At 43.4% G+C, this 20,027-nt stretch overlaps 1 protein-coding gene across 1 annotated transcript in view; it reads right to left on the reverse strand.

Annotated features, from left to right (window-relative positions):
* Positions 1–657: 657 nt before the first annotated feature.
* The window catches only part of LOC103363546 (capZ-interacting protein), a 33,060-nt gene continuing 13,690 nt past the window's right edge, over positions 658–20,027 (reverse strand). Inside the window, exons 2-7 of the mRNA XM_008290360.1 lie at positions 16,877–17,023; positions 4,294–4,377; positions 4,070–4,141; positions 3,446–3,514; positions 2,437–2,649; positions 658–1,741 (exon numbers count right to left, since the gene is read on the reverse strand). Coding sequence (XP_008288582.1) covers positions 1,349–1,741; positions 2,437–2,649; positions 3,446–3,514; positions 4,070–4,141; positions 4,294–4,377; positions 16,877–16,882 — 837 coding nt within the window. The 5' untranslated portion in view covers positions 16,883–17,023 and the 3' untranslated portion in view covers positions 658–1,348. The remainder of the gene's footprint in view (positions 1,742–2,436; positions 2,650–3,445; positions 3,515–4,069; positions 4,142–4,293; positions 4,378–16,876; positions 17,024–20,027) is intronic.

Raw genomic sequence — 20,027 nt, forward strand, 5'->3', positions numbered from 1 at the left:
ATCCTCACTAGGGTCATGGGGGGCTGGAGCCTATCCCAGCCGACTTAGGGTGAAGGCAGGGGACACCCTGGACAGGTCACCAGTCTATCACAGGGCCACACTTAGAGACAGACAACCAAGCACACTCACATTCACACCTACAGACAATTTAGAATCACCAGTTAACCTCAACATGTTTTTGGCAGGAAGCCAGAGAACCCGGAGAGAACTCCATGCAGAAAGATCCCAGGTGTCCTCACCTTATTGCTGCGAGGCAACGATGCTAACCACCAATCCACCTTGCAGCCCTCAATTAAACCCTTCAATATATTTAATGTCTTATAGAATATCTCGTGGCTTTTGCTCAAACAGATGTTTCATTAATTTTGATCAGAGTTTGCTCAGGTTGAAAATGTGTATACAGTGGAAAATTACCTGATCCATGTATTAATAAGAATGATAACAGTGCAATCTGTCCTGTCATAATGTGAACAAAGCTGTTAATCAAGCGCAGTTTGCACACATGGACAGCCTGGATAATACAGGAAATTAAAAGAAATCACATGGAGCTTTAAAATCTGTTAATCCACAAGATCTAACTATAAAATGTAATTTTTTTGGCTTAGCACTGTCTTTAACAAATACATCAACCAAAATGAACTGAATAACAACATGTAGCAGAAGGTTTTCTTCACATAAGGAAGCTGTTTATTTTCTTATAATTTCTGTGCATAATTTCCGAGGACCTGAGCCACTCCACAGTAGCACTGTGATTTTGATATATATATATATTTTTTGTAGTATACAAAATAACAGACAAGCTGAGACCAACATACATCCAAAGAAAAAAAAACTAAGCAAAGAATATAATTTCAACTTAAAGTGATTTGGTATGATGTCAAAACATTTATATATCTGCTAACATATATATATGAAATCTACTTGTATTTCTGTCTTTTGTCAAACCAGCATTTCAAAGTTCTGTGAGACTCCTGATGTGGAAGTGCACTCTTAACAAAGTCTTTTGATTTCTCAGCAAAGATTTTTTTATATATATAAAAACAGGAGTCTTGCAGACTTGGTACAACATGAAGGAATTTTCCTGTGATTGTGGATACAGTATAAACTGCAAAACTTTTCTCCATGTGTAGAAAAACAGCTGCTTCTGGTGACTCTCCAGTGTTTATAGACCTGTTCTATAGACAGCCAGGAGAGGGCGACAGAGGAACTTAGAAGAGAAGGTACCAAGAACATTTAAAACAGGTGAACTCTTAATGAGGAGTATTTTTTTCTTTTTCAGAGTTCTCTTAATCAAAGCACTGAATAACTTATTCATATATTTGTCTTTTTCTCTCTAGACATTCACAGTTCACTCCTTGTCGTTTCCTCCTTGCGGCGCCTCCTGAAGCATCTCCTCTTCTGTCTTAACGTCTCCATCTATCTGCTCTGCAGGCGGCTCTCCCTCCTCCTCCGAAGCCTCCACGTTCTGCTCTCGTTCCTCCTCCTGCTGCTCCGGATCACTCTTTTCTACCTCTGTCTTTTCGCAGTCCTCCTCCTTGTTTTCGGCCCCTTTCAGGCCGCCCAGCTGCCCGGCCTCCTCCTCCGTTGGGCTGTCGAAGACCTGCTCCTCGTCCCCATTTTCTTTGGGGCTGTACAGTTCACTCGGGGGCAGGCCGCTGCCGAAGGCTCCCGCCTCCTCCCCCGCTGACCTCCTGTGCTGTCTCGTGGGCAGACGCCTCTTGAATGATAATCGTGCACGAGTCTGTGTGGAAAAGATGATTAAGAGGCAGCAGGGAATTTAGAGGAAAAAAACAACACTATTTTAGAAATCCTAGACATCTTAGATCTATAAGACAGCACAAGTTTTCTGTATTTTTTTCTCTTTTTTTTTTTAAAGGTAGAATTTACATCAGTTAGTTTGTGTAATGAAATGATTTCTGCAAAGTGTCCAAGTCCAGTCGGCATATGCGTGAGAGCACCAAACAAATGGTATCCAGGGACTCTAACTAGGCTAAGGGGATTACATCTTCAATCCCTCTCGCAGCAGCACACATGTACTACAGGGGCATCTTGCTGCAGCTTATCCGAGGCCTTCTTAAACAGAAGATGCAGAACACCCACTGTGAAGCACGTCAGCGGGGACGAGGGGCACGTGCCCGGCTGTGACGACACGGCTCACTCGGCGAATCACGTGAGAAGCACTTCAGGGGGGCTTCAATGTGACAGCGGCTCGTGTTTGTCATTTAGTGACTCAGAACTCCAAACATATGAAACACAAGGCTGCTAATGTAATCAAAAAAATGATCACAAGTGCATGATCTAGGATGCATGTTGCCCTCCTGAAAGTCACGCCACCATAACACCTGTCCAGCTGTGTTATAAGGAGGTGCTGTACTAAGCAGCCCAGATCTGTTTTGTCTGCGATGCTGTCGAGCTGATGTACAGTTTTGCTTTTACCTTGTTGATGCTCGGCAGCGGGGTGCCTTCAGGAGGGCTGTCGAAGCTGATGCGGTCCTCCTCTTCGCTGGACAGATGTGGAGGTCGCAGGGTGGGGCTCTGGGGGCTCAGCGGGCTGCAGGGCGTGGTGGGCGACAGCGGAGCCGGCGGCAGCTTCACCTCGGGGCTTTTGGGCGATGGCAGCAGAGCAGTGGGCGACAGAGCGAGGTTGGCCTGCAGGTGCAGAGGGAAGATCCTGAAGCCTGGGTACTGAACTCTCTAGGACATTTTGTTCTGATAACACTTAAACCCTTTTTTTTCTCTTTTCTAACAAATACACCTAAAATAACTAAAATTGACATTGAATCCTGTGCTCACAAAAGCTGGTTTCTCTTTTAGGACACTTTACAAGTAGATAAAAATTAAATTAAATAAATTAGATTAAATCCAAATTAAACAACAGCATTCCTTATAGCATAGGTATGCACTTTTACATGCTAATAAAAGTACTTCACAGGTAAACACACAGAACACTGATCCGCTGGCACGTGCCATCTTGGTGCCACAAACATGTCCTCAAATTCTCTTTTAAGTGTCGCAAACAACACCTGAAATGCCCCAACAACTGTAACACAACACCTAAAGTCCAGCTGTAGCCCCTGAAGCGCCGCTAACAGTGTCCTACCTGCACTGGGGAGAAGAGGAAGAGGGAGAAGCGGCAGCCCTTTTGTCCCATAGCTGCCCACCGTGTGAAATGCTAACTAAAGGAAGTACAGTGGCAAGTTAGAGCCTCTCCAGAACCACCGTGGCCCGTGATCCAATTAGCTCATTAATGTGAGCCGATTGTGGCATCAGGCACAGAGTCCTTCCCCCTTTTTTCTCTCCATGTAAACACCTCTGGCACCAGTGGAGACTGAACAGTGGGTGGCAGTAATGCTTTAAATATCTCAATAGCTCACACTGGTGATGGTACCAGCTGTTCTGTTTTCTTAGTCTCTCACAAAACATTCAAACTACGAGATGCACCAACCTGAAGTTTCTCGATGATGGCGGAGTTCTTCATCTTGATTTTGAAGGGCTTTGGGGAGACGATAGATTTCTGCCAGAGAACATAATCAGAGGACAGTTACAACTCCCTTCTGAAACCACAAAAGCTTATTTTTGCATAAATTAGTCACTTCATGAAGTTAATTCTCACTATACAGTATTCAGGGACATACAAGTGCATGTTCTGGAAAGTATTAACACATAATCAGAGACATCAGGCAGCGTTCCATAGAGAATACAGCTGAAAAAAATGATGTGTTTATTGCTTTCATGCTCATGATGTATGCATCTTTGCATTTCCTTTGTGGTTCGTGCTTTGCTTTGGCCGCAATGCAAACTTTGGTTTGTGTGGTTTGTTTGGCTCTCAGTTTGCTGGCAGAAAAACAACAGCACTTTCCCAACATTTCAGGAAGAAGAAAAAAAAGAAAAAAAAAACATGATAAAATTGCAAATTTGGCAACAGAACACAGTCCGCTGTGTTGAAACTGTGAGGTTGCAATAAAAAAATGTACAGTAAACAAGTCCAAGTCTGTGTTCGGGGGACTTCCTGATAATCTCAAGACGCCAAATGTAGCACATGGGTCAGTAAAAGAACTAAATTACTCACATCTGACTCTTCATTATCATCCGTTTGATTCTGCAACTTCAGGGAACATGGAGGTCTTCTTCGAAATGGCAGCTTCACATGAAAAAGGAGGGAGTGTCAGTGAAAACATGTCATCGCATGCAGCTTGTGTGAATAAACCAGCCACTCACTTTAGGTATAAAAGTCGAATTTTGAGTCCTGTAATACCACACAGCCACTTGTAGGTTTTATAAAACGAGCTTTACCTCGTCATTTGAGTTGGGCATTGGTAGGATATGACCTTTGAACCGTCCAGCCAGCTCAGCCACAGACGGCTTGGATGGAGAATCCTTCAGGAAAGAACAAACATTCAGTAAAACACCTAAAAGATGCGTGAATCTCGATACATGGAGATTAGAAATTGAACGTAGATGTAAACAGTAATGCACCGAGTGACACCAGAGGTTTAATTTGAAGGACCACAGTTACAATCGCCATCAAAGATTAGTGATTATTCCACAATTATCACACAAAACAATCAATAAATAGCAACAACTGCACATGTATCCTCCTAATATGAGAATTCAACATCCTGGATTTCCTCCTAGATGTTGACTGAACGCGGAATGTGACATCAAACGCTCGAAAACAAAAATTGCACCACAACTTGGTCACAGCAAACTAATTGTGTAAACAATGCACAACTTTGAAAGCTTTAATGAACGCTAACATATGTCATGCCTTTGCCTCGCTGCTAGACGAACCACAAAAGCTGAATGTCGTCCCTCCGGGGAGCGACTTGCTCAACAAAAGAGAGCCGAAACAACAGTGCGTTTTTAATAAGCAGAGCATGTGCACAGAGCGGCGGAACAGAACCGACGTTCTGAAGTGAGGAAAAATGTTTCACTTCCTACTTCTGAACAACAAAAATGCAGACGGGTTGAGAAACACAGCAGGGGAGGTGGAAATGAAAAAGTACAAAAAACTAGCCAGACTCCACCAGCGGTTCTGCTCTGTCTGTCGGAGGAACTCATCTCCTCTGCTGAAGAGCACCGGATGTGAGCTTCTCCCTCCACAGCTGTTCAGCATCACGCTGCAGCCTGTGACAGGACGGACCTGTCCTTGCAGCCTCACACTGTTATCACTTCTTAGCCCTTCCACTCTCTCTCCCACTATTCCCCAGCCGATTGCTAAACCTCCCTCCCCCACGCTCGCCTTTGATGACCACTCCACATATCTGCGGACGGAGTGATAAGTTTGCTCGTGGCGTCAGACTGGAATGTCCATGAATGTAAAAGCCTTGAAACAACTCTGTTCCTCCAGGTTCTCGGTTCACTTTGGTGCCAAGTGTTCAAACTGTGAATGGCTCAAGGCATGAGCTGACACATGTCTCAGCCTGATCAGCGCCAGGATTGTGCAGATTGTCACGCATCACGCTTGCCGTTTGACGATGATGTGCATCGTAGTCACCGCTCGTGGGGGCCCCTCCTGTTCTCTCCTTGGCTTTCATTTCCATCCTACTTTTATTGACCACTAAAAAGCTCCTCGCAGCTGCCAATTCTGTCACATTTCCTGGGTGTGCTCCTCTCAGTTCTCCCCCCCACCCCCCAACTCTCTGTGCATTCTGAACCGCGGCCCACGAAAACACAGATCTCCCCGGGCTTCACAGATACACGCATTCCACGTTTTAATCACACGCTTTATTTTCCTTTTTCCCCTTGTTCTCAACATGACCTCACCACCTTGCTCCCTCCACCCAAAATGTGCAACAACACCAGCGAGCCCTGCAGTGCCTCCGCTAATGCGTCTCTGCTTTGCCTCAGTGTCCTAATCCACGTCCCAGCCCTTTTCCTGAGCTCTCTCTTCTCATACGTGATAAATAGTAATTACCAGGGACCACCCACCCGCCACTCCATTATTTTGTAACCTCTAATTGTTTAACGCTTTCCTGTCCTTGGAAAACAAACGCCTCCTCTCGAGCGCAAAGCGAAATCACAATAGCGCGAGCAAAGGAAGCGGCGCTCCCTTTGTTTTCCATCTGCTCAGATGTTTTGGGTCAAAAATCAAGGTTTTCATTTTTCTGTTGCCTGTGTTTATTTTAATAACAATGTCTAGAACAGTAGACTCCTCAAACCTACAATAAATCCCTTGTTTGTTCTTTTCTTCTGCTTCAGTAACTTTCAGAGTGATTATGGAGTGAAATCCTCTCATTTCGATGCTCAAGGTGACCTCTGCACCAACGTGGGGAAGGATTGCGCTCCCGTACAGCGACGATTACACTCTCCATATTTAGATAATTTATCATACAAGTGACTTTAAATAAAGTGTGGCAGCTATATGAACGTTACAAAAAGGGTTTCAGCAGCGTTAACTCTTCAACAACTGAACAGTTTCGCAAGAAGTCATTTGAGAGCCATTAATGTTCATCCATGCGTCATTTAACAGCGAGCCCTTATCTTAAATGAGCTTCTTCATGCAGGATGGAAATAATGTGGGACTCCTCACTGTACAGTAAATTACAGCTGCAGATTCATGCATGTTTAATGTAAAAATGTCTAATGAACGAGTAGGGACGCACGATATTGAGGCGGAAAAAACATGAACATTGCAAAATTTCGTTTTTCTGCATTTGGTATTGCGACATGAATTTTTGTTTGAGAGGACTGCATCTGCCTCATAAAAACAACAAAAATAAACTTTCTCATATGGTGCAACACTGGCAAAGGCATCCAAACTTGGTTTTTAGTTTGGATGACAGTCAACCATCGCCTTGCATTTCTCATATCGCGCTGATGTAGTAGCAACAAGACCACGCCCACTTTTGGTCACCATCGTCCTGCCAAGATTTCATGTCAACAAACTGTGTCTTTAGAATAACTGTATTCTAAAGAAGAGACTTGTTTTCTAGATTAGTCGTGGAAAATGAGAATCAGTTTTCTTTTTGCATGAAGCAGCAAAAAAATCTTGAAGTGTGTTTGAGTTAATCTGGCTTACTTCACATTGCACCGCCTTAAATGTGAGTATTGCACCTGCAAATATCCTAAATGATACTGACAAATTACATATTGTGCCGCTCTAATTACGAGATCAAACTACCGTAAATTCCGGACTATAAGCCGCTACTTTTTCCCACACGCTTTGAACACTGCAGCTTAAACAACGATGCGGCTAATTTATGGATTTTCACGAATTTGCCTCGAGACGAAAGCGACATTGAGAGCGACAACGAAAGAGAGACTGAGGAAGCATGTGACGAAGTGATTTTGTTCAATTCCGACACTGAAGAAGACGACTTTAGTGGTTTTAGTGCAGGAGGAAGATGAAGATAGCGACTTTTCATGGTTGGCGACTGTATTTTTTGTTTTTTTAACAAGCCGTGTTACAGGCATTGTTCGGAAAAAAGGCACTTACGCATTTCTGTATGTTACCGGTATGTATTAAAAGTTTAAAAAATCTTTCTGTGTAACAACTTTCTTTGTCAATATCTCATGTTACAACGTGGACACCTGCGGCTTATAGGCAAGGGCGACCTATGTATGTACAAAACTTGTTAGTGGGTGCGGCTTATATTCAGGTGCACTCAATAGTCCGGAATTTACGGTACTACTACTGTCATTCCAAATCCTCATAAATGATAAACTGCTGACAGGTGAGATGAATAACATGGAACTTCCAGGTTCTGGCCTTCATATGGATGTTACTTTGATGAATAACAGCCACCTAAACATTCAACCCACCCCGTTGCCATAGCGCTCTCCAATGGCAGCCACCTCGTCCAGCAAGACAAAGCATCCACCACACAAAGGAAAGGCCCGAAGAACATGACCAAAAGCCCGACCGGACCTCCATTGCCCCAGATGTTGATACAATCAAGCATCCGTGGGACGCACCGGAACAGTCCCGATCCGCAGAGGCCTCATCCCACAACCCGCAGCACCCAAAGGATCCAGACACCACAGGACACTCCCACGGGTCCCATGTCTGTCCCCTGACAGTCCAGAGCTATTCTGGGATCCACACAAAATTAGGCGAGAGGCTTTAAGGTCGTGGCTATTAAAAAAAATGCGGTGTGACCAAGTTTTTTATATGCTATGATTTTCACAGTAACATTTTACAGAGACATTGTCAGGGACCGTATGCAAAACATATAAAGTCCACTAATCTTAGCTTTCAGTTTCATGGTTTGGCTGTTGGTTCGTTTCTTTAAATTAAAAATAAAATCTCCCAGTTTGCGAACTCAAGTGGTCGCTGAGCTGACAAAAGGGAGCAGTACTTCATTGAGCCATACAAGGCCCACGGTTGGCTGTCAGCACCGGGCATGTTCGACTCAGCCGGGACCCCAAGCTCTGTGGAAGAGTGGGAAACTATGTTTCACTGCAGGAGAGAGCAGGGCAAACTATTTCTGGGGCTCTAGGCCTGGGAAAAAGCCCCGGCGCTGTGTAGGCAGCCGGGATCACAGCTCTGCTCTGTAACCCCTCAGCTCCTAAGAGAGAGCGTCCCTGGATGTGCTGCACCACATCTGAAACATGCTGTAATCTAGCATACAGGGCAATTGAGCATGTCTAAACAAGGAAACGACAAAAAAAAGCTTCCTAAAGCAGAGCCTTAAGCATGTGATTGAAGTTTTCCAAAAAAGTAGGACTGGGTTGAAGCTGAAAAACAAAAACAAAAAAAACTCTGACTTCCCTGGAAAAAGCTAATTTAGACTTGTTACACAGACTGTACAGACCTAATCCACTGGCAGCAAAGATGGTTTTGAGAAAAAAATAAGGATCTCCCGTCTGCTTTTTAAACTGACGTCTGTTTTTTTTTGTTTTCTTTTTTAGAAAAGTCAGTTCATGCTTGTAGCAAAACTGCCACTCATGGGATCAGTGGACGCCTGAAGGACGCGGAAGTGTCACAAATGACAGAAATTGTTAGTTTGATTCCCCAGACGAGGTAGGAAAATATTGTGGGTTTAAATTCAAAGACAGTGTTTCATCTGCAGTGCAGCACACTGCCTGGATGCCTATTTGACATAGTTTTCCCCCAGAAACTCATGGAGTCTCTCTAGATATCATGCACCACTTGCAGCACCTTACTTCTTGTGTACATCTGCTGGCATACTACTGATTTACGAGCAGCAAACAGTGTTGATTAACTGATTGTCCTGAATTAATGTAACTGTTTCGCAATAAGTTGTCCTGTTTTTTGTGTGTTTGAAATTTGGAAGTTGAAATTAAAATGTCAGATCAGTTGGTGTATCTTATAAAAAGTAGTTGTACAGAAAAGGTAAAACTAGTCTCTGCTTGCCACGTGGCTTCAGTTGGTCGACAAGCATGTATGAAAATGAAAATGAGAGCAGCCCATACGTTGAACTTACAGTCAGACTGTACAGATGTAGCAGCAGCAACAATCAAATGTCTTATTTTGTCCACAACCTAAAGACATTCAGTCATAGAGGAGAGAGGAAACCAGAAAATATTACATTTTAAGAAGCTGGAAACAGAGAATCTTGACTTTTTTCCTTTAAAAAATTGCCACGCCAATTAATCGATTATCAAAACAGTTGATGGATACTTTGATAGTAATAAAAATCTAATGTATTGTTATTGTTATTAATAGCTACCAAAATGATCAATTAACTAATAATCGTCAATCAAATTAGTCGTTCAATTAAAGCTGGCTTTCATATTTCTGAGACAGCTGTCGAGTAGAGATAGAACAGCGATAAAATATTCAATCACAACAGTTGTAGACTTTGTGGAAAAACACTCTTTATAAAGAAATTGCCTAATAAAACACCCAGCCGACTACAGAAATAGCAGCACCAAAGGAAGGCAGTTATGAATGCATGTGTCTTCCTAATTTACACGCATATCAACAGGAAAAGCTGAAATAATCACATTAGAACTTCAACAGTGTCTTGAAACACCTGAAAAAAATCACTGCAACACTCCACAGAACAACCTGAGAGACATCAAATGGAGACAAGCTTTGATCCCTGGATCTCAACACTCTATGTTCTTATGTTCCGTGAGCTTTGTGTGGAGAATTAAAGGTTAATCCCAGCCAGCGTCTTCATTTCCAGGCTGTGGAAGGAGACACGAGGTTTACTGTATGACCAGCAGATGTGGAAGGAAGAACACAGGGAGACAAACAGATCACACAAAGCCTGATATTGTCTGTTCCTGCGATTCCCGTTTCCAGAGGGAGGGGAGAAGGAGCACATGATATTAGAGTCAGTAAATCCGAACATCTCCGCCTGATATACCGGCAGCGGTCGGAGAGCAATAGGCCATGTAATCTATCACGGAGCTGATAGAGATGCTGTCGGGCTCAGGGGGTCTTTAACCCTTCTCTCAGAATAACTCTCAATCCTCGTAAGCTCTCGCACACAGTGGAAATCTGCGAAAGTGGAGATAAATAAAGCGCACAGCTGCTCGGCGAGATCTTGTTCAGTAAGTTCACCGAGCGTAATGGCTTCAGTTTGAGTCCGCAGACTTTGTTTTCACAAGTCAGCGTGTTGTGCCAGGGGGGGAAAACCAGCGCAGTGAGCAGCTCCCTTCTGCCTACACTTGTTAAGTGGTAAGAAAGCAGACAGGCACTTTTCTTGCTTGCTGCCTTTCCAGGAAAACATGATGTGTTTTTGGACCAGGCCTCGTCCGAATATCTCACTTTTCCACTGCCCTCACCGGCTCCGCTTTGGTGTGTGTTCACATGTACATTGTGTGTGTGTGTGTGTGTGTGTGTGTGTGTGGCGGCGCATTAGAAAGGCCCTCAGTCAGAGGGATGAGGTAAATGGACATCCATGAGCTGAGAAACGGGAGGTGCCGCAGAAACAGAACAGAAGGGAAACAAACATGAAATAAAACAAGCACTGACGGAGAGGAAAAATAAATTCAGAGGACCTGAGAACAGAACACTGCTGATAAAGGTGGATTCCCTCAGAGAGCCCGCAAGAACTTAAGTCCTAAGTCAAGACGCCCTGGGAGATTTTTCTAAATCTTTTAACTGCAACGTGATTGACAGAATATGAAGATATGAGAACAGATAACAGCACCTAACCCGTTCAAGGAATGCACTTTGACGTGTCGATGCGATAACTGCGGCAGCCTGTTTAGGATCATCTGAGCCCAACGTGAATGATTAGCAACAAAAAGTTATCAGGACGTATAAACAGCTCACAGGAGAGATTACTTCCCCCCTCCGAATGTTTAAAAGTTATGCAAGAAAACTTCTACACGGTGTTCTGGTATTCTCATCCTCTCTGATCCAGGACAAAAACCATCTGGACGGAGGATCAGATGGCTGACATGGAGGCTGACTGGTGCAGACAGACATGGGATGACTTCATTCAGTGAATCAGTGCACCTCGGTGCTGTGTAGGTTCCTGCACAGTGGCCACAGGGTTTGGAGTCCATTCATGCATAGCTGCATACCCAGGATCAGATATTCTGCTGCGTTTGGCAGCCGCCTGTACAGTGCAGTTGATGGCAGTTATGGGAATGTGAAGCGACACGTGGGTCGACATGGTTTTCACACAGGCGGGGAGGCGACACAGCGAGTGAAGCGTCGGTGAAAGTTCGATATGGAGGAGCTTTCTCCCTCTTTGTCTCCGGGGGAATTCAGGCTGTTCTCCTGCTTTTTCAATTCTGTTTATTCTCACTTCCCTTTTCTTCCCCACGCTGTTAAAATCACTTTCATTCATTTCTGATGTCACCATATCTGGCCAAAGATCTGTCTGCCAAATACTTCTTCAAATCAGTCATCAGGGAATACCCCGGCGTTTCTGTCATTCTACCAGACCTAAGACTGTCTAACCCAACGTTACCTCATCCCACTGGATCTGCGTGTCTGAACAGAAAAGCTTCCTTCTCCGTTTGCTAGTTTTACACCACTGCCACCAGCCTCCAGAGGATTCAACCTGTCCCCTGTCTTCAGTGGTCTGTCCTTGCTGAAGATGCATCACGTTTAATCTAAAGCCTCTCTTTGCTGCTAACCTCAATAAATACAGTTATGCATGCTCTATCGATTTCTGCTTATTGAAATAGATTCAAGAACTAGGTACACCCCCTTTACTTAACATCTTAGGTTGCTGGGTGCGTATTAAGGAGTTTGCATGCAGCTAATATATATATAAAGGGAATAAAGTGTGATGTTACTATACAGAGCTGTTTGTTATTGAGCTGCAACATATCGTTCAAACACAGCAACCTCCAAAACTAAGCTGAATAAGGGCCTCATGAAATCAGTTTCAACAAAAACTCAACATTATAACCTTCAAGTTTAGGTCAGGACTGTTGTTTTTCCATCTACAGATATTAGTTTTACTCCAGAGTAGCAAATAAACTGGAGAGCCATTCATTTGAACTGTTCGTACAACTCTGGTACTGACTGTCCTCAAGAAATTCACAGGTCACAGTCCAGTTTCTAAACCACCATGCTGACACTGTGCATTTGTCTCCATTATATTCAGTTTCTAGGTTGTCAGTCAGTTTGAATTTTTCTCACATATCTTCCTAAACGACTCGTAGGCTTACAACATGCTTAGACTCGCAGGATGCACCTGTCCTTCAAGCAAGATCCTGAAAACCTCAACTTGTTTTTTTTACAGTTCTGCAATAACATGTTTTAAATGGTGAAGCACAGAGAAGGAAATCTAAAATATTCACGATCTAATTGTGCATCTGCCGTAAGTGAAAAAATGCAAAACTTGCCTCTGAGAAAAAAAAAAATGGCACTTGCAAAGTACAAGCAGCTTGCAGCACTTATTGTGTTTGCACTCCTTTCTGCCAAAAAAGGAAATAAAGAGCATGGCTGGATGCCAAAATTAGAAGAGGGTGGCTGAGGAGGTGCAGGCAGCAGCATGGGTTAACTGTTTTTCTGTCTGTAAGCTACGAACTCATGATGATGATGATATTGTTTCTTGTAGTCGTTCCCACTTCCTCTGCCTGGCTGGCCGAACGGCTCTGCACGTAGCTCACGGTTTTAGACAAACTGACAAAATTGTTTGACAATCTGCAGACTCTGACCTGCAAAAACCAGCTACGACAGCAACAACGCGTCCTGCTTCAAGTCGCTCCTGACCGCATCGTTTTGGTCTCAGGAACTTGGAAAAAAAAAAAAAGAGCAGAGACAGAAATTGCTCGGCGTGGACAGCTGGATAACGCATATCCAGTCATGACATAACTTCCTTGAAAGCACAACGGTATGTTTTCCTTGTACAGATCAGTGTCCTCGTCCTTATCGCCTCTGAAGTTCCCACCCCACCTATCTCTCTGGCCCACGCACTGCTTCGGACTGAATACTGATGCCTCATAGCAGGACTGTGAGAAAAAAAATAAATAAAAATACAGCACGTATAGACCAGCGAATAACGGCATTGTTTAGGAAAAGAACAACAACTGCTTTCCAATAAAACGCAGCAAAAGCAGTTAAGGCATTATGAGGCTTCATGAAGCATTTGATTGGTCGTAAAGGTGCAAATATTCTCCAATGAGCCAAACGCCCACACAACTAATTGGAAGGAGAAGTGGGCACGGATGGAGATGCAAATTCAACGCGAGTTTGCAACATGACAACACAGCGAATACCGACTTTTAGATTAACTTCACATCTAATGGAGACAACTTAAACCAGCAAGTTATAGTATCCAAAGACTTGTGCATTTGTTCATGCAAATACATCTTGCGGTTGTTAGAGCTTGTTAGAAGTGAGCTGATGAGTTTTTCTTTGCATCTCAAACAAAACATACTATGTGTGTCCCTCGGTTGAACACACTTCCTCCCATCTAAAACATCTGCTTGTTTTTAAAGGTTTTGAAACCGGTGTTGATTACATCACCTTCTTATCTTTTCTCACTGCATTGCACTTTCTGCAACACATCGACGCCGCTAACTAACTCCCTCCGCAGATAACAATCTTCGCACTTGCTCTTACTTTGCATTTCTGTCCTCATCTGGGTGCCGCGACCGCGCCGTGTGCAAACCGCGCCTGACGCACGGCGACAGCAGTTAATTCTGCCCACAACCACTTCTCGTTTGTTGCCGTTCATCCCCAGGGAAACCGAACGCGTTGTGAAACACTGGAGACAAACTGCAGTAACTCCGGCGAAAACGTGAGGATTCTGCAGAAAACTGATTTTTGCAGTTGCATCATTTTGGACGCCGTGGAAAAGTGCTTACGTGAATGGAGGGGTATCGTTAAAATATGTGGACATGAGGCAGAAAACATGCTGAGAGACGATATCCAAAGACGAGGTTGTTTGCAGGATGTAAAAGAAAGACCACAACAGGAAGCGAGAGCAAAATCTAAGTCCTTAAAGTCACATGAGATGCTGGCGGTTTGTTCTAGTATCACTATGTGCTCATCATCCGAATCGTCTCGTCGAGGCTCGGAAGGCCTTCGGTCACAGGACTTGAATGAACTGCATTAGTAGTTTTATGTGTGATGTGATCTAAGCAGAACGGCTCTGTGACTGTGAGAACAGGCTTCAGCTTCCTTGATGCTAATGCTTGACATTCCACCGAGCTTCACGGTCAGTTTGGTGTCTGTTTTATGTTTGCGACGGCGTCAATGAGTCGTCCTGCACGGAAACACATAAAGCTCAATATGCAGTCTCTGCAAACACTGCATCATTCACTCATAATACTTCTTCTTTTTTTAAAAAGTTTTATTTGACCATGACATACGCTGGTTCTCGTGGAGCTCAATGCGTTGCGCTATATAAGACTTCATAATAACACCGTGACACTGTTTAAATGGCACACTGCTGCAAAGCAAAAGGGGAAAAATCTAAGTCATTAGCACACGTCTGGCTAGCGCAGACTGAGTTCCTGTGTTATTGCTCTCTTAACTTTACTATGGATTACATAATAAATGTGCGCACCATATGGTTGGCAAGGCGATCCCGAACGCTCACTCCTCCAGCTGTGGTGTTGTTTTTCCATCCAAGTTGAAACCACCACTCCACAAACCAACACAAATCCTCAGGTGCCCCAACACACACACACACACACACACACACACATGATGGCACAACTTTCCACTTTTCTATTGGCAGCTTGTCGTTCCGACGTGGGAAACAACAACATTTAAGAATTTCCATGTGTTAATCTCCTCGTAAGACTCGCTCGAGGCGGCTGATGTAAATCAATGTTTGCGAACGGCTAGTTGCCGAAGCTCGAGGCTGCGCGGCCGACATCACCGAAGAGTGATGTCATCAAAAGCTTAAGCGGTTGCGGATGACGGCGAGCGCGAGGTCGGCTTTACGAGACAGTTTTACGCTTGTTTACAAGTGCATTAGGCCAAATGCAGCGAACGCAAAGATAACATTTGGGCGAAAAACTGAACCATTTTGCCCAAATTCTGGTTGTTTACTGGTAGCAATTCTCAGTAAACAGGGAAGTGACAAATGAAAAAATAAGGAGCAAAAGTCAAATTTTGTTGTCAGCAGTAGCAGCGTAGCCTTGCGTAACTGCAGGACAAATTTCACTTCACTCATTGCAGTGATGTGGGGAGACTCAATCAGCAATGATTTGGTGTGGATGACAAGGGATTTACAGGAAACTGAAATGTCAATAAGCTGAACCTGACTGATGAAGCGTCTCTCAGCTTTCAACAGGCTGTACGTCGAGGTTTAGGACTAGAAAAACCACGGCAGCTGCTATTGAAGTTCAACCGTCAACACCAAGCCCTGGTAAGGTTGTTGGTCACCAATAGACAGAAGAAGTGTCATGAAGTGTCAAGCTTGCACGTGAGATTTGAGCTGCATTTGCAAAATCATCAAGTTCACCAGTGATTCATGTCAAAGTTCAGCTTTTTGTACAGTTTTTTTTCTCTCAAAACAACTCTTCAGAATCAGAAACACCAGCCTAGATTAGTTTCTCACAATTTTAGCAACAGGTAACAAAAACTAAAGGTTGCAACACATCATAAGTCAATCCTAAAGTGTCGTCCAAGTATGTGAGAGCAGTTTTGCAGTGGATTACTAATCTGCTCTCTCGTGCGTCGTAAAGGGAGGAAAAAAACATATGGGTGTTTCTCTTCCTATTCGGCACATGACATTAAATACTTCAGATGATGTTTGGAGTCTGAGGCTTGTTTTGCAGGGAGGAGGCCACAAACCTGCGAGCAAACCCTTGCAGGAAAAAACACACATGGGTGGAAGCGCTGGGACAGACGCACGCCTTATCCTAAGAGACAGTTTGGTCTTTGACAGGTGGGCGGCGGGGCTACATCAAGACTTAAAAGCTCACTTTTAAAGGAGGAAAAAAATCACTAATGGCATTTACTCTACACATCCATCAGCGCGCACAAACACAGCTCGTGACAGATCAGCTCCATTTCCTTCCTCGTACAGTGTGGTTACTTGTTTTGAAATTTTATACCACAAACCTACTTTCAAGCCAAATACCAGCCTACATATGTAAAAGAGGTAAACTCCCGCTGCTAATTCTGTATGTGAGTGCCAATAACAGAACAAACTGCCTCCATAGGGGGGAAAAAAAAGAGTTGAAAATTACATCATGCGGCAGAACAAACTACACACAATGTCACAGTTATGAGCATCATAATGAACCCCAACTACATAATGATCCATAAGTCTCCTCACACCATGTCAGCAGTGTTGTTTGTTCAAAGGTTGCACAAATAAGCCCCTCCAGCAGCAGCAGCAGCAGCATCACAATAATAACAGAGCATTAGAAAATGCTGTAAAGTCACTCACTGAGCTCCTATGATGTAATGCTTTAATTTGCACCACACCACGGCTACACACACACACAAAAAAACCCCACATTAAATGGTAAAAACATCTGGCTTAAAAGTACAGGCTGCAACACAGAACTACACTCAGAGAGTTGCTACCTCCATCCTGGGAAATGTGCCAGAGATCGTCCCCTCCTGTCTCCTTTTTTTTTCTTTTTTTTCTTCCTCTCTCTCCTTTTCGGCCTCTTGGAGCAAACTGCTGCCTGCTGCCTGGGAGCAAAAGTGAGAAGCGGAGACTGAGAGAAGCTCTGTGTTTATATCTGGAGCCAAATCAGCCTCATGGACGCGGGGGAGGAGCCCACAACTTTTACGCGCATTTGGCTCCGTGTGCGCCGTCAAGTGGGCCACGATGGAAAATAGCAGTTCTCCTCAAGACTTTAAAAATAAACTGGTGGAGCTGGATGGACGCTTCATTCATCCTCATGGGGAAACTAAAGGTATCCGGAAGCTCCCACACCTCACATGTGAGGGAAAAAAAATAAGGTGCAAATTGTTCTGTAGGGAAACCAAGTCAAGGTGCAAAAAAATAAAAACAAACAAACAAACAAACAAAAAAACAACAACAACAACAAATGATGCCAATAGAATAATAATTTTAAAATGATTTAAAAAATAATTTTAACCCCCCCCCCAAAAAAAAACAACTGTATAATTACAGCAGGTGAAAAGTAAAAAGTGAAAATATAAATAAATAAAAAAAAATAGCCACAAACGAACAATAATAATAATAATAACAATAGTAATAATATTAATAATAATAATAGTAATAATAGAAAAATAGTGATAAAAATTAGCTTAAATAAAAATGTAAAAAAAATAAAAAATTAAAAGGCAGAGAGGGAAAAATTAAGGGAGTACTTACAACTAACTTTTATTTTTATTTTTATTTTTCCCCGTTGGTTGACAGATTTAGCAGCTGCACACTTAAATTCGAAATTTAATGGCATTTTAGCCACACGATAAATATAGTGACAGTAAACACATTTTTATTTATTTATTTTTTAAAATCAGAAAATTGTATATTTTTGCAAGTTCTCGTCAGAAAAGCTAAATTTGAGGATGCTGACAGTGGATAAACAAAGCAATGTTGTTGCCTAAATCCAATCTTTTCCAAAACTAATGAATTTACTGATGAATTTTCTGCTTTCTATGAAGCAAAACTTTCAAGCAGTCAACTATCACCACCTCTTCTGTGTGATAGAAAACCCCCCGCTACGTCTGCTCCCTTCAAAACCTTCAGTGTACCTTCACTTATACATCTATATTACAGCAGGGCATCTCCTCCATGCTTATAAATATGCAAAGCTTTTATTTTGAAGGCACCGTTTTCTCACATCTGTTATTTTTCTGTCTTCCTCTGACTTGACTGAGCTGTGAGAGGTGGCTCATCAGCTACAGTGTGAATAATTGTTCACCTATTGGTGCTGAGTTTAGCTGCTGTGCTGGTTCTGCACAGTTTTATTCTGACTTAATTATATTTATACATATGAAGTGAAACATATAAAGACATCATCTACATTGTGGGTATCTAGTTTGAACACATGTAGCTTTCACTCCCACCTGCAACTACTTCATCTTGTGCAACAGCATTGGCAGAATGTTCTTCCACCGTAACACATCTCTCATGCTGTTTGTTCCTTTCCCAGTGCACTGAATCCTGCATGTTCTTTTCTGGCTCTCCTCTGATGCAAGTCCAGGATACTCACAGCTGGCAAGCATGTAAACTACCTCATAGCCGATTTCCAGGCCGTTTTTCTCGTTTTGAAGATCTGGGAGATCCTGCCTGAAGCCAGGAGGAAGGAGAGGCTTTAAGTTTGTGGTGTGGAAATGCAGCAAACCCCCTCGAACGGCCAATAACACACCACAGAGCTGCAGGGGAAGCAGTTTGTCCTGCTGCTATATTGACCACACCACATTCCTCACATTATCTTAATGCCACAATCATGGCGGACGAAAATAACCCCACCGCTTAATCTGTGCACGTGAAAAATATGTTTTGGTCATCATCGGAGGCGGAAATGTCCATTCTGTAGCACATAAGTGGGTTTGTTCAGCTGTCAAGTAGCCAAAAGCAACATGTGATTAGGTTTAAAATGGACAGATGTGGAGAATTTCGAGCTGACCGACTGTTAAACACTTTTGGAGAACACTTCCACAGATACCAGGGAGATATAAATTGGCCTACAAATTGCAGGAAAGTGCTGATTTGGAGCAGGGAAGAGGCTATTGACTCTTCCGCGTGGCTCATTAAACAACGGAAGCTGTGCACTGGAAGCCTTAGAAGACGAGGTGATTAGTGATTTATAAATGAAGCTTATTATCGTTATCGCCGCCGTTAAAAGCGCCGTGGGAGGGCTTGTGTTTGTGTTTGCTGTGTCTCACTGTCACCCAGCTGCGACAACAAGCGTGCACTGGCAGCCGTCTGCCTCCCGACTGGCAGACAAACTGCAAATGAGTGAAATTACACAAAACCATTTCAGGCCTTTTTATGTCAGCACAAGACAAATTAACTTCCAGATTCTGTAGGTGGTCACCAGATTCTCCCGGGCTCTCCATTATAGCAGCTGTCAGAGTGAACATTTGCAGTTACAGATGAGCGACCTGGAAGTCGGCTTGGGGTCGGGGAGAGCTCTCGGTTTGGGGGAAGAAATGGCACCAGAGGCCGCAAGGAGAGCAGCTTGACTACAAAGGAAAGCAGCAGGACAGACAGTGAAGCCCTGCAGACTTTGTAGACGGAGCAGAAAGCTTCACCTAAATAACCTCCATTTCAGCACAGCTTCCTGTGGCACTGTAGTGGACGCAAGGAGCCAGGCAGGAAGCAAATATGTGCTGCTGATAATTTGTGGAAATGGGCTGAAAGGGGGAAGCTGATAATGATTTCTGAGAGGGAAAGGAGAAAAGCTTTTTATCTCGATAAGCAGTGTTTATGCGGTTTAAAAGCAAAGTCTGACCAATCTGAATGCATGGAAATGACTATAATTTGTGTGCACATGTGATGCGTCTGTGGACAGTGGTAGACTTTGGCTCCCCCTTCTGGTGGGAAGGACCATTACATGTACATTACATGGGGTCAGAAAATTCATTTCCCAGAGGAGATAAACTGAAACCGCAGCAGGTTTAATTTAGATTAATGCAAATGAAAAGCAGAACGGCATCACGAGGGAATATATGTGTAAATGCATTCTGATGCACCGGTGCGAGCCATACTGTTAAAATGAAATCTCTTATCTCTGAAAGCGGGCGTACTTCT

The sequence above is a fragment of the Stegastes partitus genome, unplaced genomic scaffold (genome assembly GCF_000690725.1).
Source record: "Stegastes partitus isolate 25-593 unplaced genomic scaffold, Stegastes_partitus-1.0.2 Scaffold668, whole genome shotgun sequence".
Taxonomy (NCBI): Eukaryota; Metazoa; Chordata; class Actinopteri; family Pomacentridae; genus Stegastes; species Stegastes partitus.